General features: G+C 36.5%; 1 protein-coding gene across 1 annotated transcript; it reads right to left on the minus strand.

The window, feature by feature from the left end:
- Window positions 1–26,406, minus strand: gnpat (glyceronephosphate O-acyltransferase). The gene is made up of 16 exons (XM_067383380.1): window positions 26,275–26,406; window positions 25,048–25,239; window positions 23,734–23,910; window positions 21,282–21,411; window positions 17,941–18,068; window positions 16,701–16,776; window positions 16,050–16,201; window positions 14,655–14,785; window positions 12,103–12,326; window positions 8,159–8,410; window positions 7,992–8,071; window positions 7,315–7,455; window positions 6,309–6,408; window positions 5,998–6,091; window positions 3,326–3,387; window positions 1–1,674 (listed from the first exon to the last, which is right to left on the minus strand). Exons 1-16 carry the CDS (start codon window positions 26,302–26,304, stop codon window positions 1,631–1,633), a joined length of 2,013 nt encoding a protein of 670 aa, XP_067239481.1. The 5' UTR covers window positions 26,305–26,406; the 3' UTR covers window positions 1–1,630.
- Window positions 26,407–27,014: the final 608 nt, after the last annotated feature.

The raw sequence follows: 27,014 nt of genomic DNA on the forward strand, positions 1-27,014 counted from the left end.
TTCGCTTAGCTTTAATGCATATTTAGTCTTTAGTTTTAGTGCCATTTCTTCAAAATTTATCAGACGCAATCACTGTTCAATCACAATATTAACATTAGTAGAAAGACACACAATCTATATTGATAGAAAAACAAAATGTCCAAAAGTCAAAAGGAGTGATTTCTACAGATTCTGTCAATACCATTTCAATCCACAAACGAGTTCATCTAATTATGTAAAGAGCTGCTTGTCAATGTAAACATAAATGTGGTTTCAGCTTTTTTACTTAATTCTATTAACTGTGCAAGAATCGCAAGAATTGGATGGACGCTATGGCTTTACGTTTTATAGTTGCATCATCCACGCAGTGACCAAGGACAAATAATGTCTGATGATCAGTCCAAAATATGGGATAGAAAATATACCTGAATTCCCTTTCAAATCCACACAATGGGCAATTATGTTTGTTTGTTTGTTCTAGAAAGAGTGCGCAGCACATGCATGCATCTAAACGTATGTATATAGTTCAGTTTTAGGCTGCAGTGTGAAAATTCAAAAAACAAGAAACCCAAAGCTGACATGCATCAACTTCAAATATTAAAAGCTTATCTTTGTAATCTAGGTCAGTACAACTTTAATCCTAATTCTTTATTTCTGAAAAATAAATGTAATAATTTGAAATAAAACATTACAGGGGTGTTCAAAATGGAGCAAGCAGAGATTCAGCAGTTTGACGCCAATCCTGAAGTCAAGTGCGACATGCCTCTGTATCGTCTGTACATTTTTTTGTACAGTTTATCATGATAATTACTGAAAGACAGTGTGAAATATGCAAACAATGCAGTGATATGTCTAAAAATACATCGCTTCACTATGCATTATTATTTTGTATGAGCTGAAAAGCCGTTTAGTTTACGAGAGGCATATAAACACTGTTATGGCAATGAAGAGTCTCCATATTTGGCTCATTAGAACAGTCTTTCTGTTAACTAAAAGTTTCCCTTATGAGAGCAGACACTTACTTTTAAATGTTTCTTTAGCACACTTTTGAGTGACCTATTTTTGTAACATGATCCATAAAAACCTTGATCCATTGCAAAAGCAAAAGACAGCCATATCTAGAGAGCAAAAGAAAATAATTCAAATCAAACAAGTCACGAAAAAAGGTAACGGACCCCCTCAAAAAAAAAAAAAAAAAAAAATCCAGTGAGAACAAACACTAACAGTGTTTCAAATCAAAGCAAAGGCTCTTTAGTGCTGACATGGATTAAAATTGAATGCAAACGGCAGTAACATGATGTTCAAACGAAAAAAAAAAAAAAAAAAAATCAAAAGTGTCACTGTCTTCATATGCTTGGCAACATCAGAGCAGTTTAAAACTTGTCTGATAAAGACACGGTGAAGATCGAAGGCCGATCACAGACACGGCAACCTGCTGTCAAGTTTGTCGAAGAGGGAGAGAGATAAAAAGAGTGCTTCTAGCGTAGCAGGGGCGTCCCAGATGGCAAACCCGTGACGTCCCTTTACAGCTAGATGACAGGTAACCTTTGTAGTCAGCGAAGCCGTGCCACCTTGCAAAATTTGGCATTATGTTAATGAAGGCAGTTTAGTTTGGTTTGGCCCTCCAGAGACTCTCCATGTACGTGTATGACTACAGTCGAGCGAGGACGGGCTTCTGGTTGGGAATTTTACCTCCTGTGTGACAGAAGAAAAGAAAAGTAAACAAGTTAAGATGAAAAATCGAACGGAGAAGCAGGAGGTCATGGCAGTATGGTGCAGCAAGAACTGGGTGTACACAGTGTAAAATGAGGCACACAAACAACACAAACTGTGACTGAAAATTTAAAACAATACTTCTTAAAAAATTTTCCACACCATTGACAGAATTTTCCAGCAATCTATCACCGCGTCTGAAATCGCATATTGTCTGAGTAGCTACATTTGAATTTGAACTGATGAAAAAGTGAGTTCTATATGGTAGCATGAATGAAATTGAGACATACTACATCCTCCATGTAGTTACTGTCATGTGACATACCTACGTCAGTTGTTTCATTCATAAATCCTCTTCCGTGGCCTCATGGGATAGTAAAGTGTCACACTTCAGAATCTAGCCGGAAGTAGTAGGTCACCCAGGTACTTTTTGCCTACTGTTTTATGAACACTATGGATTCGGACATACTTCTTTATGTGTACTGTTTTTCGCATTACTATATAGTAGAAAAGTATTCGATTTTGGACACAGTGCATGTTTTCACTGTTATATGGTAGGGGGCGCTATTATGCATCTTCTGAAAGAATATAGAAACAAGTGATAGCATTGCATACGCACATGTACGCTAACACTATCATCAACCATTATACAGCATATAAAACTAAACTGCCTAATGCTACCAACTGAAATGTCGAACCCAAGAAGAGGTATAGGACTGTGCAAGCTTTGGGGGTGTTGATGAAAGTGATCTGCTCCATCTATGTTTTTAAATTTTTTTTTTTTTTTTTTTTTTTGGCGTTTTTGCCTTTATTATGATAGGACAGTGATTAGACAGGAAGAGAAGTGGGAAAGAGAGAAGGGGACGGGATTGGGAAAGGACCGTGAGCCGGGACTCGAACTCGGGTCGCCCCAAGGCGCATTGGCGCTACATGTCGGCACGCTGCCTATGTGGTCGTCTGCGCCGACTGCTCCATCTATGTTTTGATAATCATTCTGAATCCAATCTGGACGTAGTACTTGACAAAAACACGATTTTCAAAGTTTTTTGTTCAAAATGTTTTCATGAAATAAGAAAAAAAAAATGCAGTATAGATTTTTTTTTTTTTAAGCTGGCTCTGTTTTTTCTTTTGATAGAATGTATGTTCAGATATTCATACAACAAAATATTCTAGGTGTCATTACATTTTTGTTAAAATGGGAAAGAGTTAAAGAGGAATTTTAAAAGCAAGCAATAAAATATCTGCTCAGCAGCAGGGCCAGAAAGTCTCTAAATTAACTACAATTTACTTTTTGTTTAGTTTATTTATAATTATTTCATTTATAAATATCATTGACTTGTTTACATTTTACCTATTTAGTTGTATTTAAATGTATTACCATATTAGTTTCACATGCTCAATATAAACAATAAATAAACACTTGAAATTCAGCTTGAAGAAAAAAAGACTAAACTATTTTTAATACACATAAAAAATTATTTAATTGTACAAAAAAAATTAAACTATCCCATGCAATTTATTATGCACAGTACACTGTACATACTATATACTGCAGAAATATTTACATTATCACAATGCGACTCCAAACACTGCCATACTTGAACGCATGCTATTTTGATGACATCACTCTTACCCAGCGTATCCTCCAATGAGTTCACTGCAATCTTGTTCACCTTCAACACCACCTGATCTCCACTGTGAGAGAGTTAGAAGTTCATAGTTAAAAAACCATAACATTTCAAAAGCCTATAACATATCTAATGAAATAAATGGTAACATTTGACAACAAGGTCCATTTGTTAACATTATTTAATGTATTAACTAACATGAACTAACCAAGAAAAATACATTTGTTACAGAATTTATTCATCTTTGTTAACGTTAAAATACAGCAGTACATTGTTTGTTCATGTTAGTTCACTGCGCATTAACTAATGTTAACAAATACAAATCTTGATTTTAATAATGTATTAATAAAATGTTGAAATTAACATTAACAAAGATTAATAAATGCTGTAGAAGTTTAGTTCATTATTAGTTCATGTTAATTAATGTAGTTAATTAATGTTAACTAATGAACCTTAAGTGTTACCAAATAAAGACTATTAGGGCTGGGCATTGACACAAGTTTCACAATTTGATGAGATTTTGATTCATTTGGATATATATCAGTCAATTTTTCCTCGAAGAAAAAATTAACTTTAGATACCTAATTGTTTAAAACATTTAAACGGTGGCTGTCATAAAAAGATGTTTTATTCAAACATTTATTCAGACATATTAAATATTAAAAGACATGTTAAGAAAAAAATATATAATGAATATGTAATATAGTGCATATATTTACTGAATGACTTTTCTAGTGACAGTGTACGTTTACACGACAACGACGTACTAAAAATTAAAACGTTTTTCCTTTGCGTTTATCACAATGCATACAGATGACAACGTTGTTAAAATACCCGTTCACACAGATCCACAGAAATAACTAAAACCGCTGTATTATTCATGCCAGTCCAGTAGTTGGCGATGTCACTTTGTAAAGAAACACTACGCACTTGAACACGTAATAATCATGCGCATGATCAATCATCACCATTTTCACCATTTTTGTAGGTTACACAGAAACGATAAAGATATTGTTTTCGAAAACTTGCGCTTTGAAACCTGTTTTCAAAAGTTGGATTTTTCAGGCCCCCAAAACACCGTTTTCGTGTAAATAAACGGCCAAAACACATAAAAAGATTTCTGTTTTAGTTAAAAACGGTGTTGTGTAAACGGCCCCTGAGACAGATCAGACAGGTTACATTTAATGCATGCCTTATGATAGAATTATTAGATAATGTACCCTTATAAAAAAAATTTAAAATGATCCTTGTTTAATTTACTACACATTGGAGTACATCTCCTCCTCATAATATGCATTTTATGATTGTTATATTAATAATAAGCTGTCAAGTCAGCTTCCAAAAAATAAACGTTTCCTGCTAGAAATTACACCCTTTTCATTGGACAAGCCAATCTCAAGAGGTATAACCTCTGCAGAAGTTAAAAGCCACTATCTCAGTGACCCTGCCTCTTCTTTGGGTTGTTCATGTAGGAAAAGAGTGGAAACATCCAGTCCTACCGTGACCCCACAGACAAAGTTGCACAAGCCACGTTGTAACTTTCCACCAGGGAGCGAGGACTCTCACAACAACAACTGAGTCAGAATTATCATCAAACAATCAAGGCTTTTGTCCAAGACTACACACGGGCACTCGTTCAACAGCTACGGCATGGCAATTATAATGTACATTTGATTAACTAAACAGAGTTTTAGTATAAGTTGTAGTCACCAAGGTGCTTTAAATCTAAGAAACGGATGGCTTTGTTCAGGGGGTTTAACTGACTGACCCCTGCTTTGGTTTCATTCATTAACTTTCACTTTTCATTTTGTCCATGTATGCGTGATTGTTTATGTGTTTGTTTAAACTAGTTATGTGTTCCTGATTCAGTCAAATAAAACTTTTGTGCACATTCACATGAATGTTGATTCTGTGGTCACTGCTTGCAAAACAACGATGCGACCACAGCTACATGCTTTGAGTCAGGTTTGCCAGGGTTTCACAACAAAACCCGCCCCAATTGCTTCTCAAAACTAACCCAATGGCATTTCAGGGGGGGTCCCATGGTCAAAAACGTGTTCCGGGGAGTAAAATTTGGATATTTGGCAGGTTATTCAGGTTAGCTCCCCTGGTGAAATCCATATTCCAGGGACTAAATATGTTATTTTGGGTCGATTCAACCCATGGACATGAAAAACAACCTGCGGCAACAGTGTAAAAGTAGTCCAATTTTGTGGGAAAACCGCAGACTTGGCAACACTGCTCTGAGTAGTACTGTACACAGTAAGAAAGAGTTCATTTTCTGTGGCCACAAAAATAACACTGAGTGCTAGCTGGAGGAACAGGTTAATTGATTGTGATATTAATTCTACTACATCAAGCTGATTCGTACAACTTATCCAAATATTTATAATGAATTATACATTTTTCTGAGGTAAATGTGCTGTTATGTGACATAGAGAGACAGCAAAAAAACAGCTTGTAAGCAATGAGGTTGAACCACTGATTAGGCGATTACATGAGACATGATCCATTTTGGTAAGCTGTACTGTATCTTTCAATGTACCTTCTAATGTTCATTCATGTTTATTTCATGCTATAACTAGTAGTATTCGATATCCATTCATCAAAATGAAAATCAATTAAAATTGAGAAATCAATATTTTCAACCCTAAAGACTATATGTAGATGGACTTACACTTTGACCTTCCTCACGGCTTTGAGCCTCAAAAGAGCTGCTAGAGTGTTCTTCTGCAGGTCTGAGGATAAGGCTTCATAACACTTCAGACGGTCTGATGCCACGATGACAAACACAGAGAGAAAACAGAAGATGTAACCTCAGGCAAAATCAGCTTTTTGAGGTCTGAGACAATTACACCTCTACAAAATCTAATCACAAGCATACACGGCACAGGAGATGTATAATCAGATAACCTACAATGGATGTCAAGACTGAGTGTAAACAGGACCTGATATGTAAAAAGCCAAAACACTGTCATCCTGTGTTACCTGCTAATATGAGTTTCAGTGCAAAGTTCCTCACAGCGGGAATAAACTCCTTCTCCGTCAGGTTCTCATTAGTCTCCTCATACAAATAGCGGCACACCACCTGCACAAAGACACAAAGACAAACTTAATATGACTTGCAATAGCAGTTTCTGAACCTAAGAATGTGTCCTAAGTGATAACACCTTCAAGGGATATTTCAAACGAAAATGAAAATTATTGCATAATTTACTCACCCTCAAGCCATCATAGGTGTTTATGTCTTTTTCCTTTCAGCCAAACACAATCAGAGTTACATTAAAAAAAATCCAGTTTTTTTTTTTTCTAAGCTTTATAATGAGAGTGAACACTACCATTTTTTTAAGCCCAAAAAAAGTTGTTGAGGGTCTGCAGCGATCATTTTTCCCCTGATGATTTTACACACCCAGGAGAGGATCACGTATGACTTAAACCATCAGCTGTGCCTATGGTTTTTCCACATCCAACTGAGGTATGTGAACAAGATCTTTGTATGTGTCCTTTTTATTTCTAAAGCTGCCCTTACAAAAAGTAGCAAAATAAAAGTTTTGATGCAATAAAACCATGTTTTTTAGTGGTTTACTTCCATTTGTATAACAACTGTTGTACTACAGGCACCATGTTTAAACTACGCCAGAGCGCGTACACACCTCACGTACCGGATGCCATAGACGCAGTTGGACATAGTGATGTATTAGAGGTAAAAAATGATATAAATACAGTTCGGTTTCTCGCACAAACCGATCGTTTAGTGTATTTACGAGCCGCAGGGTTTAATTTGGATTTGTCTGTGCATGTTTTTTTTACTCTCATAGATTTTGTTCCCATTGACATGCATTATACGACTGACAGACTGCAACGGTTGGAGTTAAAAATCATCATTTGTGTTCTACTGAAGAAATGCCCTGGGGGAAAACATCAAATTTGCATTTTTGGGTGAACTATCCCTTTAAGTGTGGTGTACATTTGCACACTGTGTGTAAGGAGTCACCTGGTATCCTTGCAAGAAGGGGTCTAGAACTGCACACAGGAAAGCGAGGGTGCTCTGACCGCTCGCTGACATCACAATTTCATGTTCCAATACCTGCAACACTCCACGCTTCATGAGCAAATAACATGCTTCTTCAAAGTCCTACAAAAACACACACATATACATACAATAATATATCATAAAAAGATTTTTAATTTCAGACTAGAGGTGACAATCTTGATGGGATTTGAATTGGTTTCACACCAGACAGCCACGATTTAGTTTTAGGGCTGCAACGATTAATCGCGATTAATCGTTTGCAAAATAAAAGTCTGTGTTTACGTAATATATATATGTGTGTGTGTTCTGTGTATAATAATTATGTATATATAAATACACATTCATGTATATATTTAAGAAAAATGTTATATTTATATATAAAATATTTATGTTTATATGTAATATAAAATATATATAAAATATATATATTTATAATACATGCATATATTTCTAAACTTTATACCTGTATGTGTGTGTATTTATATATACATAATTATTATACACAGAACACACACATATATATTACGTAAACACAGACTTTTATTTTGCCCTAGAATCCCTAGAATCAAATTATTCTCAATGTTCAAACTCAAAGTTTCAGCAACAAATCAAAAAACAGTTTGTGAATGTGCTCGAACCTGAACAGAGTCCCCAGGGCAAAGAATAAATTCATTGGAGAACAAGTTCCTCAGGAAGCTGAAACAGTTGTAGATGTCATCTAGAATACAAATTACTCTGTGATTGGTAACATACTAATCCAGGATAAAAGCAGCAAAAGCGTTTATGAAAAATATTTCTCTCACACCTTTACTATTAGAGTTGGCGCTCTGCATGGCCACTGCTAACAGAGCAGGTCTCAGAAACACGTGCAGGATCTGGTTCCTGTAGGAGGCACAAGAGAGCACAACGACGGCTCGGTGAAACACAGCTTCCTCTGGCGTGGTGTCGACCTGCAGCGCCTCCGTGACATTCAGCTGAACGTGGCCCGCGGACACAATCAACAGGTGTCTGTGCAGCGCTAAACTACAGCTGATGACTTCACTGCAGGCCGCGTGATCTAGAGAGAGACAGAGAGATCATATTATTGGGCATTGTTCAAATTAAGGTCAAGTAAGCTCGATTAAGCTATTGGATTTCTCTGCAATTAATTATTCATTGAGCGTATTTCCTTTATCTAAGCAGATTCTGCATATCCTGGAGATATTCATGATCATTTTTGCCATACTGAGAAAATTTGAAGAACATGATATATTATAATCGGATACAATTTCATATGACTCTAGCTGTTAGAGATCTTTATTAAATGATACAAATAGTTTACCTGTATGTAATAAAATAATGGATATGATTTCATATAGGACTTTTGGTTAATAATCAGAGAGAACATTTTTTCAGTGAAATTTTCATATGTTGTTGTTGATTGTCAATTCATGTTTGTTTATATTGCAATAACTAATGTTCATTTATACAACTTCTAATGATAAATATGTATTAGTATATTATGCAGAAATTAACATTAACCAAGATTAATAAATGTAAGATTTTCCATTAACACTTTACTTAAAGCCTTATGTATAATGCATTATAAAAAGTATGTAATGCACATTATAATGCATTGTATGCTCTCTTGAGTAATTGCAACCACAGTTATAATATATTTTAATACTTATGTTATGCCTTTAGAAAGTATAATGCATTAAAACACATGACAAACAACCAATTTCAGATATAAAAAGGAATCTGCAAATGTTATAACGCATTTTAACTTTGGTTACAATTATTTATAAAAGATGCATTATAATGTACATTATGAATACCTTTATAATGCATTATACATTAAGGCTTTAAGAAAATCTTCCTGAACCCAAACTTCATTTTGTATACACACTTGTGCATCCCTTTTGTATTTTGGGTTTCTGTGGCCAATCAGCACTGTGACAGGGCTGACCAATGAATTTGAGTCATAGATGTGAGTCATCACTGCAGGGTGTGGTTTTCAATTAAGGGGCATGGTTTGTGCTTCACTGGTCTGTATGTACTGTTAATGAATTAAAACTTATTGTAAAGTGTTAGCATGCAATTAATATGCATGACATGAAAATCTTTCTTCAGCTGTATACAACTTAAATCAGTTCAAGTCCGAACAGCAAAAAAATATTCACTACTGTATGCAGAGAAGTCAGCAGACACAGTAGAATATACAGTATGAATGTGCACAAGACGTATGAAATGCTGCTTATATTATCTCATGGGCCTTGAGAGTTTAGTACTGGAACAAGGCAAAATGATAATCATGAGAAATGGCAAAATGTCCAAATCAAATCAGATTTGTGTGTAGTGTGAACATAGTCTAAAGGTACTGAAATGCTTCAAGCGAAATCAAAGAACAAACTGGTGTGACATCATTTTGAACAAATTAAGTTTATTTCTGGAGTTTCAGTAATAGGCAGGTGTGGCCCTGAGGCTCCGCTTTCTTTGACATGTAAATCTTTTCTGGTTAATTTCTTCTGAAGGTCAAGGTCAGACGAGTAAAAACATGAACACACTGGAGAGCCGCTTTTTAGTAGAAATTAAAGTTGTAATTCTACTTGCTATCGACACTGACAGTGATTGTTTTTTTATGTGGTGCTGTTCAGTCATTTACAATATCACTGTGGCGAGCAGGGCGGGCGAGAGCCGTGAGGGACTGGTGCGACGCCGGTGACGCAAGAGATAATGAGCTTCACCTGCAAGGCACACTGGCCTTGAGTCTCTCACGGAGGAGCTCCGGAAGCATAAAAGGAGGAGCGATGACAGTGAAGGACGAGAGAGGACCATGCCTGGATATTATTTGATGTTTTATTATGTTTGTGTGGCCGGCAGACGTCCGCCTTTCGTTTTGTTCTTTGTTTATTATAAAGTTTGTTTGAACGTTCGCCGGTTTCCGCCTCCTTCTTCCCGTATCTACGAACTGTGTTACATTGGTGCCGAAACCCGGGAGGAAGGAGGGACATGCTGTCGAAGAGCCCTCGCTGCTGAGGGGGATCGCGGTGCTGCGGAGGTCGGGCAGCACGGGAGTGAAGACCGCGAGAGGCTGCCCGAGGCGGTGATGCTGGAGCCTTGTGACAGGTGGGACAGAGAGCTCCATGCCGTGCTCCTGGGACGAGGTGGGGTGGCTGCCGTCCAGGAGGGAGCGGAGGAGTCGCCGCCGTCTGTCGTGGGCTGGAGCCTGCTACCATCCGCCATGAAGGGGAGGAGCAGGGGACGTGCTGTCTCGGGCGTACCCCCCCAGCCTGTGAGGGGCGACGGGGGTATGTGGCGAGCAGGGCGGGCAAGAGCTGTGAGGGAACGGAGCGAGGTCGGTGACGCGAGAGATAATGAGCTTCGCCTGCAAGGCGCACCGACCTTAAGTCTCTCACGGAGGAGCTCCGGAAGCATAAAAGGAGGAGCGACGACAGTGAAGGACGAGAGAGGACCAGGCCTGGATATTATTTGATGTTTTATTATGTTTGTGTGGCATTACTTTAGTTTTGTTCTTTGTTTATTTTATATTAAAGTTTGTTTGAAGGTTCGCCGGTTCCCGCCTCCTTCTTCCCATATCTACAAACTGTGTTACAATCACACATCTCAGTCTGGAAAAAGCCCAACTAGTAAAATCTGTACATATTAATGCAAAAAAAAAAAAAAAAAGTGAAACAATAGAACAACTTACTAAACGATGCCCTCTGCATCGTGTTCATTGTGTTTACATTGAGAACGATCAGGGACATTTACAGGATCACATGGATGATTAAGGTACAAATAGCAATGGTTGTGGCACATAAAAAAATAATTATTTCAGATGGGAAAGAATGTACCTCTCACTGGTTTCATACGGATTACATAAAGAGAGAACATTTGCTTTCAACTTGACATATAATTTAAAACTACACATTCTAAGCTTTCTAGAGACATGTTTCTTATGTATATGCGAAAATTATTCGCTGAGTTTTGGACTGTTTTTGAAACATTTCAGAAAGAAATCCACAGAGACTTAGCAGACAGCGCACCCTGTTTATTTTCTTTTTTTTTTTACAAAAGCATGCCGTTTTGCTGTTATTATGAGTGCACACAAATAAAAGAAGACATTCTGTAGTTTCAACTGATGTATTACTTTTATCTGTATGACATAAAGTGAGAGTATTTTAAGTCGATTTTGCTTCTAATCCAGCAAAACGCGCCGGCACGTTTGCCGACCCCAGAGTGGTAAAGTTTATTTTGATCGTTTGCCGTTTCCTGCCTCCTTCTTCCCTGAGCTTGAACTTTGTTTTAACAATATATTGTATAAGTGCTATATAAATAAATGTGATGTAACTTGACTGGAGCTAAACTGCAGAGCTGGTGCAAACATATTCATGCCGCCTTTATCAGATGCTTTCTTATCGGCCGTTATTTTTGTTGTGTGTTTATTTTGTTATTGAGAGGAAAGCATGCAGCACATATTTACATATTCACTAAACGTCACTCTCAGCAGTGTAGGTGACTTCGGCATGTTCGTTAACAGAATATCACTGCAAAGGTATTTCCAACTTCTTTTTGCCCCTAAGTGAAGAACGAAAAAGAACTTCGTGTTTAACTTGAGTATATTGGGGCCTTAAATGTCTCAGACTCAAAACACTGGACCACTTTCAAGCATGCCATGAACCTCTCACAATAGCTTTGGCAAATCCAGTGATTAGTTCTTTCTTAGAAAGTGGTCAGCTAGAGGTTTTGACTAGGTGCTTCTCTTACCAGGCCAGTCCAAGAAAGCTCCAAATGCTAGTGCCAGATGTCTAAGCCAGTCTGTCTGCTCTGTAAGAGAGGAGAGGTCCAGGCCATCAGGGTTCTGTAGCAGCAGTGTGGCAATGAGAACCCAGGGCTTTAGAACCATGTTCTCCTCCTGAATGCGGACCAGACGGAATGCGGCGTCGTTCAGAAACTCATGAGTGTCTGTGCTGGGTTTCTGAGGAATGTACCTGAAGTAAAAAAACAAAAAAAACCCCACTAAATTCAGTCATGAATTTCAGTCATATTTCTTTGTAGAGAACAGGGTGCTTCAATTAAACTTAAAGAAAATAAAAGTAATAAATTGGCAATAAATTAGATAAATACACTGCGTTCCAAATTATTATGCAAGAGACAAATCAGTAAGATTTATGTACTACAAACATTCAGATTTTATTTTTTCTAAGAAAATGTTTGTTCGTTTATTTATCCATGTCTTTTTAGATAACTGGTATCAATCTCAGACAAAATAATTTGCCAGATCTATGGAAAGGTTGTTCCACATTATTAAGCAAGTCACAGTTCTCATGCAATATGGGGAGGAAGAAAGATTTTTTTGAAGATGAAAAGCATGAAATGGTGCAATGTTGTGCAAAAGGCATGAAAACAACTAATATTGTGTGAAACTGAATGGAGATTATCGAATTATCATAAGATTTGTGTGCGATTTAGAGCACAGCAGAACTCGGTCAGATAAAGGATTATTGAGGAAAGTTCCTGTCAAAAAAATGTATTGTATTAAAAGGGCAGCTATAAAAAAGCCAGTGTTGAGCAGCAAACAGGTATTTGAAGCTGCTAGTGTCTCTGGAGTCTCAAGAAGTAGGGCTGCAATATCGCGTTCATTATCGAAGGCGATTCATCTGCGATATGAACGCGATATTGCGTGGCTTTTCATTGAACTACGGCTCTGTCTATTAAATGCCGCTGCATTTGAAAGCAGGTGATGGAGATTTAACGGTAATCAGGGAACCGGCTTTATTGATGAATTGCGCGTGACAATCTCATGCGATATATCGTGCAGCCCTATCAAGAAGCTCTCCATGCAGGCTGGCAGTTGTGCGTAAAGATGCATTTCAGCCACTCCAAATCAAACCTCACAAAGAGAAACATTTACAGTGGGTGTAGAAATACATGAAGACTCTTTTTTAAATAGTTTTATTCACTGACTAATGCCGTACTACAATGGATGGTCTAAATGGATGGATTTCTGGATGGTTGGTGAATGGCCACCATGTTCCAACAAGACTGCGATGTCAGCAAGGAGCTGGTGGGTGATGATTTGGGCTGGAATACTGGGAAGTGAGATGGAGGGTATTAAAATGATTTTTGCAAGATATGTGGAGTTCATAACTGGCCATTTTCAGCTATGGTATAAAAAGGAGGATAGTGCATAGTACAATGAACTATTGTACAATGCACTATGCACTATCCCATGCTGCAAAAAAACACCACAGCAATAAAACTGTTTGAAAATGTATTTCTACACCCACTGTAAATGTTTCTCTTTGTGAGGTTTGGTTAGTGGTGTCTAAAATGCATCTTTACGCACAACTGCCAGCCTGCATGGAGAGCTTCTTGAGACTCCAGAGACTCCAGCAGCTTCAAATACCTGTTTGCTGCTCAACACTGGCTTTTTTTTATAGCTGTCCTTTTAATACAATACATTTTTTTGATAGGAACTTTCATTAATAAGCCTTTATCTGACCGAGTTCTGCTGTGCCTTAAATCACTCACAAATCTTATGATAATTCAATAATCTCAATTCAGTTTCACAAAATATTAGTTGTTTTCATGCCTTTTGCACATCATTGCACCATTTCATGCTTTTCATCTTCAGAAAGTTCTTTCTTCCTCTGCATATTACATGAAAACTGTGACTTGCTTTATAATGTGGAACAACCTCTATCTAAAAAGACATGGACAAATAAACAAACAAACATTTTCTTAGAAAAACTAAAATCTGAATGTTTATTGTACTGAAATCTTACTGATATGTCAATTGCATAATAATTTGGAACGCATTGTATTAATCTACTCCACATAAAGATAATATTGAATGTAAATGGATAAATATAAATACCATCCAAAAGTTTGGGGTCAGTTAGATTTAAAAAAAAAATAATATTTTGTATTTATTTGAACAAAAATAATGAAAAAAAAAGCAATATTGTGTAATATTATTTCAATTTAAAACAACTGTTTTCTATTTTAAAATTTTAATATGTTTTTTTAAATAATGAAAAAAAAAAAAAAAAAAAAAATCAATCACTGATTATTACATTTTTTTCAGTAACACTCCCAAGAAGCACTTCTCACACTGCAAGTTGCTTTAGATAGAAATGTCTATTTTTCTGATTGTTCTACACTACAGAAAACTATTTTTTATTAATTAACATCATTTACTGTGACATTATTAAACATGGATCAGAAAACTGAAAAAACATGGTGGTCGAATCCCGATATGTGACTGCTTCGTGTGAATAATGTTGATCTTTAGTGCAAAACTGCAGGTGTCATACCTTGGCAGCAGGTTGTACTGAGAGCGGTTTATTTTTCCCTCCGCCAGACTGCGCACAGATACAGGATGACCAAAGTACACATGCATACTGCCATAGTCCTCACTCAAGATCCGTCGGGCCTTCAACAGACCCTGAGAGAAACAAGTTGAGAAATGGATGTCAACAAAAACAGAACAATTAACTCTCTGGGATACGTTTTTCGTACATCACTTAATACATATGAGATGATTTAACAGATGCCAGATCATCTAATCGTGATAATTAATCTCTGGATAATTAGATTCCTTAAACAAATTTGTGGATTTGATTAAAATATCTGGATTAAGTTGTCTGATAATACTACGTGCTTTTGTGTTCATTGGAAAGGGCACATATATCGACACTCGAAACCATGATCAGCAATGCAGCGATTGGCTGGTGGCAAGACAGCAAAATAATGACATCACAAATTTCTGGACCTTTATAAGGAAACAGCCAAGTGAACAAAACAACATAAAAGTTATAATAGATCAATGAAATTTGTATTGTTTGTTACATAATTCCCAATTATTTCCATTATATCACGTATGTGTACAGGCATTTTTATTTCAATGCTGTACTTAGGAATTCATTTAATTTTACCTGTGAAGCAGATTTGTTACATGACAGCTTTAATTAAAGTTTCTTAAGGGTCAAGACTTTAACTATCACCTCTGCTTAAAAAGATGCAATCTAATCCTGTTTACATGAATTAAGCCAGAGAATGTTTGAGCTTATGCCTGTCGCTATGACAGTAACTCCAGGATGAGCTTTGAAGAATCTAACAATCCTGGATCATGTCAAATCATCAACAGTAAAATCCAGATCACTGAGTAATTCACATACGAAAAACAGGCCCCTGAGCTCTGTCTTTCCAATAAAATGTCAAATGTCAAACATTTCAGCATTAGCAAATCAGCTTATTAGAATGATTTCTGAAGGATCATGTGACACTGAAGACTGGAGTAATGATGCTGAAAATCCAGCTTCACAGGAATAAATGAAATTTTAAATTAAAATATATTAAAATAAAAAAGAAAGTTATTTGAAACTGTAATAACAATATTACAATTTTTATTTTTTTTATTTTATTTATTTATTTTTATTACAATTTTTTTTTTTTTTTAAATCAAATAAATGCAGCCTTGTTCAAAAACATTAAAAAGTCTTACTGACCCCAAACTTTTGAACAGTACAGTATGTGTTGTTGTTGATTGTCGCTTGTTTTATTGTCCAAACTACGTTTTTTTTTTTTTTTACTGAAAAACAAGACACTGAATAAGAGAATATTTCTTGCTGCACATATTTTGTTGTTATACAGTATGTCTGCTAAAAATAATGATTGAATAATAATGTGCAGAAGAAGGCCACACGTACTGAGGTCGACTCTTTGGGCTTCGGGACACCAAGCAGCTCACGGGCGTACAGAGTTTCTTCCAGAATTCTCTCGTAGCTGATGCTGACAGGAACCAGGTTCACGTCAAATAGCTCTCCTTTAAAAAAAGGCTCCATCACAATATTCAACAACCCTTAGGGAGAAGAAGAAAGAAAGAGTGTGGGAGATGAAGCTGACACAAAACGGTGTTCAAAGAGGTGGACCATTTTGTTTCTCTCATTCATCTAAATTTGCTTTTGTTCCGTTTGATTGATGAGCTGCCACCGTCAGGCTTTCCAGGTTTCAAGCTGTCGTTTTGAACCTCTGTGCCATAAATTAGACAGGGCCGCTATTTCATTCTGGGACTATGATTCAATTGTGAAAATCCTGTGAAATTTCATTTAGCTGGCATCTCACTTCCTGTGAACAAGCAATGCAGACCCAAAAAAAATGTTTCCTGTCACCTTGAATTATTTGTGCAGCAATAAAAAAGGCTGAAAAAAGCCTTGACGCTGCACAATACATGCAGAAGTCAGCAAAGAGCTTTTATCAAAATTAAACAACCAAAAAACAAAAAAAAGTCACAGCAACATAGACAGCCTGCTTTTGAAATATAAAAAATTTTACAAAATCAACAGTTGATGTATAATTACCCGTCTTCGGTGTAAGAGATTTGCACGTCCTGCTTCTAGTTCCTTCCAAGAAGAACTCAATTGGGGCATAACCATTCTGAAAAAACAACATATAACAGGTTAATAATTTTTAAACTGTCAAGAATGCAGGTATGTACATTAAGTAGTCATTTAGCAGATCCTTATATCCTACTTACAGTACACTTATTACAGGGAAAATCCCAGTGGATCAACCTGTGTGAACTGCGTTTTGATCAAAAGGTAAAAAGCCTTCCTAATTACATGTTTATAAGAGGGTTAAGAGCAGTGTGAAAAGAAGGGCTGTTTGATTACTCAAAATTGTGTTTCGATTTAGATTTTGGCTTCTGACAATTATGAAAATACAATAATTGAGATAAAATGATTATTGTGCCCCATTCCTTTCCTTTCCAGCGGTGCACTTTTGCTCCTCCTTAAAAGCCCAAACTTAATGTGCAAATCAGTAAAATCATGTAATGTGACTTTCGTAAAATGAGACGTGCGTCATATTAAAATTAGCTATTTAAAGAGCGAAAGAGAACTTGCGCTGTTCTTCAGGTGGCTTTCTGTGCACACGCTCAGAGATGGAGTGGAATGTGGACAAGCAAAGTAAGCTGAGCTTTGGGTGCGTGCCTAAACAGTTAAATACATGCAAAAATGTGTCAAAATGCCTAGTTTGGCGAGTACTCACTTAAACCCAGTTGGTTATGTCTTAAGTGAATGTAAACAGTTGGAAGAAAATAGAATGTGTATCAGTAAATTGGATCTGTGCATTTTGTCTTAAAGTGACAGCAGCCTAATAAACCTGCTGCAGTCTAATATTAGTCAAACAACAAAAGACACTCACTGCTCTTGACTAAATGACTTTGACTGACTGATCGCTTATTTTCAATAATTTTCTGAGGACTTTTTTTCTTACATTAGCATTCTGCTGTGGTATTGAAAATGGTTTCAAGAATTGAGATGGAACCTAAAATTGAGATGTTATAGCGACCTTATTTCGAGCAAACATATGCTTTCATTAAATAAATTACTCATATGAGATTTTGGTCATATGGCCCACTTAAAATCATGTTAAATAATCGTGATTACAATATTGACCAAAATAATCGTGATTATGAAGCAGTCCTAGTGAAAAGCCTTAAATCCACTGCAATATGAAGCCTGTTTTTCATCCTATATTAAGGACAGTCTAATTCCCCGATTTGCTCATTTGTTCAGTTGTTTGGATGAAGGGTCTTACCCTGAGCATCGTCTTCACATACTCAGAAAACACAGCCCAGTAAAGTTTATCTCCTCCAAACGACCGACGGATGAAAAACGCTCCAGACATACGAAGCATCTCACCAACAAACTTCATGCTCATAAAATCTACAAGAAACATCATGACATTACTAAACACTACATGTAATGAATATAATATGAAATCAACCGTTTTACTAGTTTTAATAATTTTACTGTAAACACCATAATACATGAAAATGTTAATCAAATTGTACCATTATATCCAAACTTTTTATAGAAGAATGCCAACAGCATATTACAGTTGTATTTTTATTTTATTTTTTATTAATTACATTTTTATTAATGATAAATAAAACATTCAAAGAAAAAAAATATAAATTAAAATAAAATATGCTGTTTGCATTCTTTTACAAAAAAGTTGTGGTATCATGGTCCGATTTGATTTATATTTTTAAGCCCTGTTCACACTACAAGCAACATGCAGCAACAAAGCAACACAATCCCTTTCATTTCAATGGAGAGCGCAAGACAAGATGAAGGAGAAACTCATTTTAGTGGTTAGCAACTGTCCTATAATTTATGATATGCCTCCGTGTGCATACGGTGGTACTCGCTGTGCTGAATGGTTTCGTGAGCCTATATAGACCGGCATTTGGCCTCTTGCTGCAAATAATTAGCCATGATGGCAAATAGCACTTCTTGTTTTATGTACTGATTCCATGTCTATTTAGAATTTTCCTTCAAAAATGTTTGTTTGTAGTGGCAAGACAACTGATTCGTTGTCTACACAACATGGAGTAACAGCTGTGAATGTCATTCACAAACGTTACTAGGCAACCAGTAGTGGGAACGCCCACTAGCGACCCCAACGCCAGCCACTGGCGACATGCAGCAACAAAATCGCTGGTAGTGTGAACGCAGCTTAACAGTGTTTAAAGTACTCCTGGGTACTTCAAAAAATACCATGATTTTACCAAAGTAGATATTTAAAAAAAAAAAACTCACTACCATGTTTTCGTACAGTATCTAAACTGCCACAATTAAGGGCCTGTATTCAGATTATGAATCTGAGGGACAGCTGTAAAAATGACCATAGATGACTGTAGAGACCAAGTAAAGCAAATGCAAAGATAGAAAGATTATCAAATGTTTATATGTTCCAACTGGCACTTTTTGTTCAGTTCTAAGGAAACTACATCAAATCATCCAGATACTGTTTAGACAAGGTCGCCCCTCAAAACTTCCTGAGAAAACAAGAAAACTTGTGAGAGCCAACCAAAATAAATTAATAAATAAATTAAAAAAAATCTGTTAAATCCGAACACTCCTCTCAAGCATATCAAATGGACTATGGCAGGGGTAGGCAAGTTCGGTCCTAGAGAGCTGCTGTCCTGCTGAGTTTAGCTCCAACCTTAATCAGACACACCTGAACAAGCTAATCAAGCTCTTCAGGATTACTAAGGCTATAGGCAGCTGAAGGGTTTTTTTCAGGGTTGGAGCTAAACTCTGCAGGACAGCGGCTCTCTAGGACCAAATTTGCCTACCCCTGGACTATGGACTATATGGGAGGCTGGCATAAAAAGTTAAGACCAAAACCAAAAACATTTTAACCAAAACAAAATGTAATATGTGTGTGCACAAATGTTATTTGAAGTAGAAATAATTTCTAACATAATGTCTTCATGTTTGTCAAGTTTGATCAATTTATTCATGCTTGCTGAATTAAAGTGTTCATAAAAAAAAATAATAATAATTTAAAAAAAAAAAACTTTTGAACAAGATATTTTTGGTGAGACATGCCTCTTGAATACTTCATTATTACAGTTTATTTATTTTTGTTAAGGATCTCAAGCTGACTTGCTTAAGATGTTACTGTAGCTATACACATCAATAGACAAGGTACTTCCTTGAAAATAAATTCCAGCACAGCACTACAACAAATGACCCTTCACAATAGAAAATGCTTTACAGTGATCTCTGAAAATCACTCATTTTTTTAAAGTTATATTTATGGGCTTTTTGTGCCTTTATTCAGAGACGACAGTAGAGAGCAGACAGGAAAGCATTGGGTGGAGAGGGGGGGTCGGCAAAGGACCTCGAGATGGGAATCGAACTCGGGTCGGCATGAACGCATTTACGCCATATGTCAGCACACTAACCACTAAGCTATCGGTGCCACCAGCCAAGGCAATGTTGATTCTTGTTTTATTATGAGCTCTGTCATGTTCTCTTTTTGCCAGTAGACTCCCCTCTGTTCAGTGTTTTTTTTTAAAAACGGGTGATTTCCCGTATGTTCAAGATTTAGCTGCTCCATTTCAACATTTCTTGCTTGTTGTGACAACTAACCAAGTCCCCTCCCACACCATACACACATCAAAGTAGCCAGAGAACTTTTTTTTCTCTTTTAGGGATATGATAACACATGCACGGGCGAGTGATGCAAGTATGCAATTTCATGCAAAAAGCATCCTGCTCAGTCTAAAATATAAACACTTATAACAGGCTTGCCATAGTGAATTAGGGTAGTACAAAAACAAGTTTTGGAAAAAAGAATGATGGTGTATTGACTAATGATTTAAAGGGTTAGTTCACCCAAAAATGAAAAATATCCCATGATTTACTCTCAAGCCATCCGACCTTCTTTCAGACAAACACAATCGGAGATATATTTAAAAATATCTTGGCTCTTCCAAGCTTTATATAAATGGCAGTGAATGGGGAGCCCGATTTTGAAGCAAAAAAAGTGCATCCATCCATCGTAAAAGTACTCCATGCAACTCCAGGGGGTTAATAAAGGCCTTCTCAGGGGTTGCTTACTGGCTCAAAAGTGTTTGTCTAGACTAGATATTTTGGTCCTTTCTTTAATGTAAGTTTTTTTTTTTTTTTTTCTTCTGTTGTATCATCTGGCAGGCAAAATAGCAGGTAAGTCCAATTACTTCGAAAAGCGAAAAGTAATACCACATCTAAACAAACCAATTTTTTGGTATCCTTCTTCATGTCTGTAGCAGCAAACAGATGAGTTACATGCTGAAGTTTAATGCTTATAAATGCATACTATTATTGTTGCTCATAGAAAGTTTGAATTTCAGCACAAATATTATAGATGTGATTTATAGTTAATTCAAATGAGATTAAATTCAAATTTTAGAAAGTGTGTGTCTACTTATAACTCATATAACAGCTACACTAAATATAGTTTTCAGACACTAAATATAGTTTTCAGGAACAATGTAGCAGTGTGACCTCAAACAACTGAAGATACTGTTATGTTGAACATATGTTGATTTGGAGGGTACAAACAATTGCATCATTGATTATGATTATCCTGTTAACACTCACCCATTCCAGCTGCAATCACTGGCAGTGGAAGGTCGTATGTGTAGAGTAAATATGACATCATCAGGAAGTCCATGTAACTACGGTGACTGGGCAGAAGAACCACCGGGTGTTCCTGTACAGCCTGCTGGAGCTGGAGAGAGAAAATGTCATCAAATCCATCATGACATCAAATTCTATCTAACCCTCTATTTAACATCAAACTCTAATGTTTTTAATGAAGGCTCTCATGCTCACCAAGGCTACATTTATTTGATCAAAAATACAGTCAAAACTGTAATATTGTGAAATATAACTATAATTTAAATTAACTGTTTTCCATTTCATACATTATAAAATGTAATTATAAAATTCCTGTGATGGTAAAGCTGAATTTTCAGCATCTTTACATAAGAGACGTCTTATAAATCGTATTTATTCTGACCAGTAAAATAATATTATATATTATTATATATATATATATATATATATATATATACACATACACACACACACACACACACACACACAGTATTTCACTAAAATGAGTACACCCTTCACATTTCAGCAACCATTTTAGTATATCTTCTCAAGCGACAACACTATAGAAATGAAAATTGTATATACTTTAAAGTAGTCAATGTGCTGCTTGTATAGTAGTACAGATTTACTGTCCTCTAAAAATAACTCAACATACAGCCATTATTGTCTAAATAACTGGCAACAATAGTGAGTACACCCTAAGTGAACATGTCAAAACTGTGTCCAAAGTGTCACTATTTTGTGTGAGCACCACTGTTATCTAGCACTGCCTTAATCCTCCTGGGCATAGAATTCACCAGAGCTGCACAGGTTGTTGCTGGGATCCTTTTCCACACCTCCATAATGACATCACGGAGCTGCTGGATGTTAGACACATGGCGCTTCTCCACCTTCTGCTTGAGGATGCCCCACAGGTGCTCAATAGTGTTCAGGTCTGGAGACATACTTGGCCACTCCATCACCATCATCTTCAGCTTCCTCAGCAAGGCAGTTGTCATCTTGGTGGTGTGTTTGGGGTCATTATCATGCCGTTCAGCCCAGTTTCTGAAGGGAGGGCATCATGTTCTGCTTCAGAATGTCACAGTACATGTTGGAATCCATGTTTCCCTCAATGAAGCGCAGCTCCCCAATACCAGCAGCACTCATGCAGCCCCAGACCATGATGCTATCACCACTATCCTTGACTGTAGGCAAGACACAATTGTTTTGGTACTTCTCACCAGTGTGTCACCACACATGCTGGACACCATCTGAGTCAAACAAGTTTATCTTAGTCTCATCAGACCATAGGACATGGTTCCAATAATTCATGTTCTTGGACAGGTTGTCTTCAGCAAACTGTTTGTGGGCTTTCTTGTGATCCCGCTTCAGAAGCCCGCTTCTTTCTGGGACGACAGCCATGCAAACCGACTTGCTGCAGTGTGCGGCATATGATCTGAGCACTGACAAGCTGACCTTCTACTTCTGCAACCTCTAAAGCAATGCTGGCAGCACTCATGCATCTGTTTTTGAAGCCAGCTTCTGCACCTGACGCACAGCACGAGGACACAACTTCTTTGATCAACCCTTGCGAGGCCTGTTCCGAGTAGAACCCGTCTTGGAAAACCTCTGTATGACCCTGGCCACTGCTGTAACTCAGTTTCAGGGTGTTACTGATCTTCTTATAGCCTAGGCCATCTTTGTGGAGACCAACAATTCTAATTCTCAAATCCTCAGAGAGTTCTTTGCCATGAGGTGCCATGTTGAACATCCAGAGGTCAGTATGAGAGGATTGTACTCAAAGCACCAAATTTTAACTGCTCTAATACAAGATATGCAAATTTGTATGGTCCTATCAAGCAGACAAAAACATGAACATGATGAATAGGACAAGTGGCTTTGCATGGTTAAAAGATGTAGAGCTGTTATCACTTAGGGTGTACTCACTTTTATTGCCAGTTATTTAGACAATAATGGCTGTATGTTGAGTTATTTGTAGAGGGCAGTAAATCTGTACTACTATACAAGCAGCACATTGACTACTCTAAAATATATACAAGTTTCATTTCTATAGTATTGTCCCTTGAGAAGGTATACTAAAACAGTTGCTGAAATGTGAAGGGTGTACTCACTTTTGTGAGATACTGTATTATATATAATACCCTATATAGGGGGCCATCAGCTGGACTGAACTATAAAATAATATTATTCATATGATAATAAGCACATTTAAACAGAAAAATAAGAGATCATCATACTAATGAGAGTGTCACAAGAAATTGAAGCCCTCAATCCCTGTAACCTTATTCTACTTCAAGCATTAAGGCTGATGATATAAATTACGACACGTTTCAGTAACATTAGACGACCCTAGTAGTCCGCTCACAGTGTAGATGCCAGGTGTTTTAGCAGGAATTTCACACATGTATTTTGGGGACAGTAAAGAGTCACTCACTCTCTGGATGCCCTCCTCATTGACACACACGCTGCGGAAGAGTCTCTTGAAGGCTTTGCTGAGAGTAAAGGCGAAGAAACGTATGGTGCTGAGCTGCAGGCGGTGAGCCATCTCATCCAGAATCAGAGACGCTTCCTCCGTTACACACTCACTACTTTCTCCTGATTCTAATGAAACCTACACACACACAATTCACAAAATTCAGTAGTCATAAAAACACCAGGGTTTGATCTGTATTTTCCGTAAACTGAATAGGGAAGGCGTAGGACGTAGTGTAAGCTTTTTGAACTGCAAGAGCTTTACACTTTCTTCATACGTTGAATACGGAAGGTGGTCTAGCGGAAGCTAGATATTTTACTTCATAACTTGTTAAATATGGATATTTTTTTACACAAACGCATCACTTCACTTTAAAAGGCCTTTATTAACCCCCAGGAGCTGTGTGAAGTACGCATTTATGATGGATGGATGTGGATAGATGCACTTTTTTCAGCTCATACTCGTGAACCCTGTTCTCTGCCATTATAAAGCTCAGATGCATCAGGGTATTTATTAATATTTCTCTGATTGTGTTCATGAGGAAGAAGAAAGTCATATACACCTAGGATGGCTTGAGGGCGAGTAAAGCTTGGGCAAATTTTTATTTGAAATGGTCGCACCTCTGTCATTTGAACCACATTGGTTCAACAATATAGGAATTTTCGATAATGACATCACGCACAGGTGGAGGAGCAATAATTCTGCTAATTAGATGTCCAATATGCTGCTGTAATGAACATGGCACCTAATGACTACTTCCCTGTTTTTGTCCATGTCATTTTGCTTTATTTGATGTTTGATTCATTGCGGGTTCCCTTCATATGTCATAAAAGATTTGTTAGCTTGCGTATTGTGCCCAAGAGCAGATCTATTTCTGTAAGTCCGTGTCATTTAACAAAAAATGATGCTTCTAAACACAGCTTGAGAGCTGTAGTTCCAACCACATAAGTTCTATGCAGTTTGTGAATGTTCATTGAAACTGTGGTTTTGGGAAACATCAAAACGTTCAATTATGTTGATAATAATGGAACTTGTGACTAGTTGGCTAACGATGCGTTCGGAAAAAGTGTGTTACTGACAGACTGGGAAGAGAGGTGCTGCAACAATGTAACATACATGAATAATAATGAGTTTTTTGGACATAAAAGAATGAAAACCTATTCTAGTGGACCCAAAACAAAAACATGACTTTGAAGGATGGTCTCTTCAAAAGCATACGTTATTGCATGAACTATGGCATTGAGGGAATCGTGGTGCTCCGTGTTGTTTCTGTACCTGTTTAATGACATACTGCAAGTGGTCTGACTGCAGAACTATGGTTTTCAGCATGCTGGCTTTGCAGGGCACTAGTCCTTTATAAACTGAGGGAGTGTAACATCTCAGAGCGTATCTCAGATCACTGGAACGCCGCCTCTCCTCCAGGATGTCTTCAAAATCATCCCACTTTTTCAGCATCCTGTGCCTAGACTGTATAAAGACAGAAAACATGTTTTGTTTTCTTTGAAGTGATAAGACAATGGTGATCATTTATATGAGGATTAAGTTCTTTTTTGCTCTCTAACTGTAATGCATTACAATTACTTAAAAAAATAAAAAAAAACGGAAGAAAAGATATAATTACAAGGACCGATATTCAGTACAAATGGACAAAATATTACAAATATTCATATTTATCACATTTAATTGAATTTGTATTTATGTTTCTCATGTTCTTCAAAACCTTTTGATTTGCTTGTACTTAAATGCTTTCAATTAATAAATGTTTGTTCAAATGAACTGTAAACTAAAAATAACTAAATCTAAATTATACATATGAATGAACTTTCAGGATGCCCAGAGTGTGTAGATCTGTAATCTGTTCATAACTTAGAAGGAGAAAATAAAATAATTAATTATTATTATTATTATTATTATTATTATTATTATTAATATATATATATATATATATATATATATATATATATATATATATATATATATATATATATATATATATATATATAATTTGAGATTATATTTTGATTATAGATTAAGATTAATCTAGATTATATTTTGATTATAGATTAAGATTATAGATTAATACATTTTGATTTGTAGTCACTACAAAATTCCTGTTCATTCATTTTTTTTTGATGACTTTTTAAAATGCAGTTTACTACCAAATAATTTGTAGGTATGTCCATTTATATGTAAACAATGTAAACTAAAATGTAAAATTAATAGATTACAATTAATGTAGCTTGAACAATACATATAAATTTCATTATTATAATATCATACAATAATTAATACAGATTTAATATAAAGTTGGGACCTTTTCTAGTGGTATAGGGCTCTCATTTTAAAAACCAATGACTCATGTGCACTGGACGTGCAGTGTGCTTAATGTATCCTTTAGGAAAGATATTACAGGAAGCTTAATGAGAAGATTCACACTGCAAGTGTTGCAAGCATGTGATACTTTGTCAAAGCATGCAAAAAATGTCCTCCTAAAACACTTACCGAATACACTGCTCTAGACGCCATTTCCATTCAGTACCTATCAAAGCATGAGTGCAATAAATCAAATGAGTTCTGCGTGAGAAAGTTTGGATCAAGGTTGATCGTTTAGCTCAGTACTCATTCCTGTCATCGAAATACAACAAGAGGGTGGAATGACAAATAGCTTGAAACGGCGGTTACCGGGAGGGCGGGGTTTGGCGGTACGACTGTCAGATTGGGATTGGTCTAAATAATTGTATTTGTTGTTATTATTATTATTATTATTATTATTATTATTATCATCATTATGGTACTCTAAGCTATTTGTTTGTACGTCAAAAACACCTCTCTGTAAACAGCAACAAAAAACAATCGAAAACTGATTGCTAAAATACCAGATTTAGCCAATCAGGATCGGCCTCTACCTGTCAATCATTTTGTGAGTTTGCATTATGAGCTTTTTAAGGAGAGAGATTTGTTGACTAAATATCAAGTGCTTCCATTTACTTTTCTCAGCGCTGTCCGGATCGGCCAATCACTAACGTTTGTGATTACCAGATTGCTGTTTTCATTTAATCTCTTTATTTAAACAATCTGCACGGATTTTTATTACAGGTAGCACTTTACGAACGTAATAGATTAAAAATACCATACCTTGTATCGTACAACTGTATCCATTAAAACAAAAACCGCCGTGAGATTTTAATGCGGTTCAATGGAGCTATGGCTCTTTGAACCTCACTGCGCCGCCTAGAGGAAAA

Source organism: Chanodichthys erythropterus, chromosome 4 (genome assembly GCF_024489055.1).
Source record: "Chanodichthys erythropterus isolate Z2021 chromosome 4, ASM2448905v1, whole genome shotgun sequence".
Lineage (NCBI taxonomy): Eukaryota > Metazoa > Chordata > Actinopteri > Cypriniformes > Xenocyprididae > Chanodichthys > Chanodichthys erythropterus.

Bases quoted from the DNA above. Each gene is read 5' to 3' on its own strand.
- gnpat (XM_067383380.1), bottom strand. From the start codon at position 26,304: ATGGAAATGGCGTCTAGAGCAGTGTATTCG. The intron at 7,456-7,991 runs GTTCGAGCACAT...GTGTTTTTGTAG, and splicing joins GCCCTGGGGACTCTGTTCAG to GACTTTGAAGAAGCATGTTA. The intron at 6,409-7,314 runs GTGACTCCTTAC...GTCTTTGTGCAG, and splicing joins CCTTCTTGCAAGGATACCAG to GTGGTGTGCCGCTATTTGTA.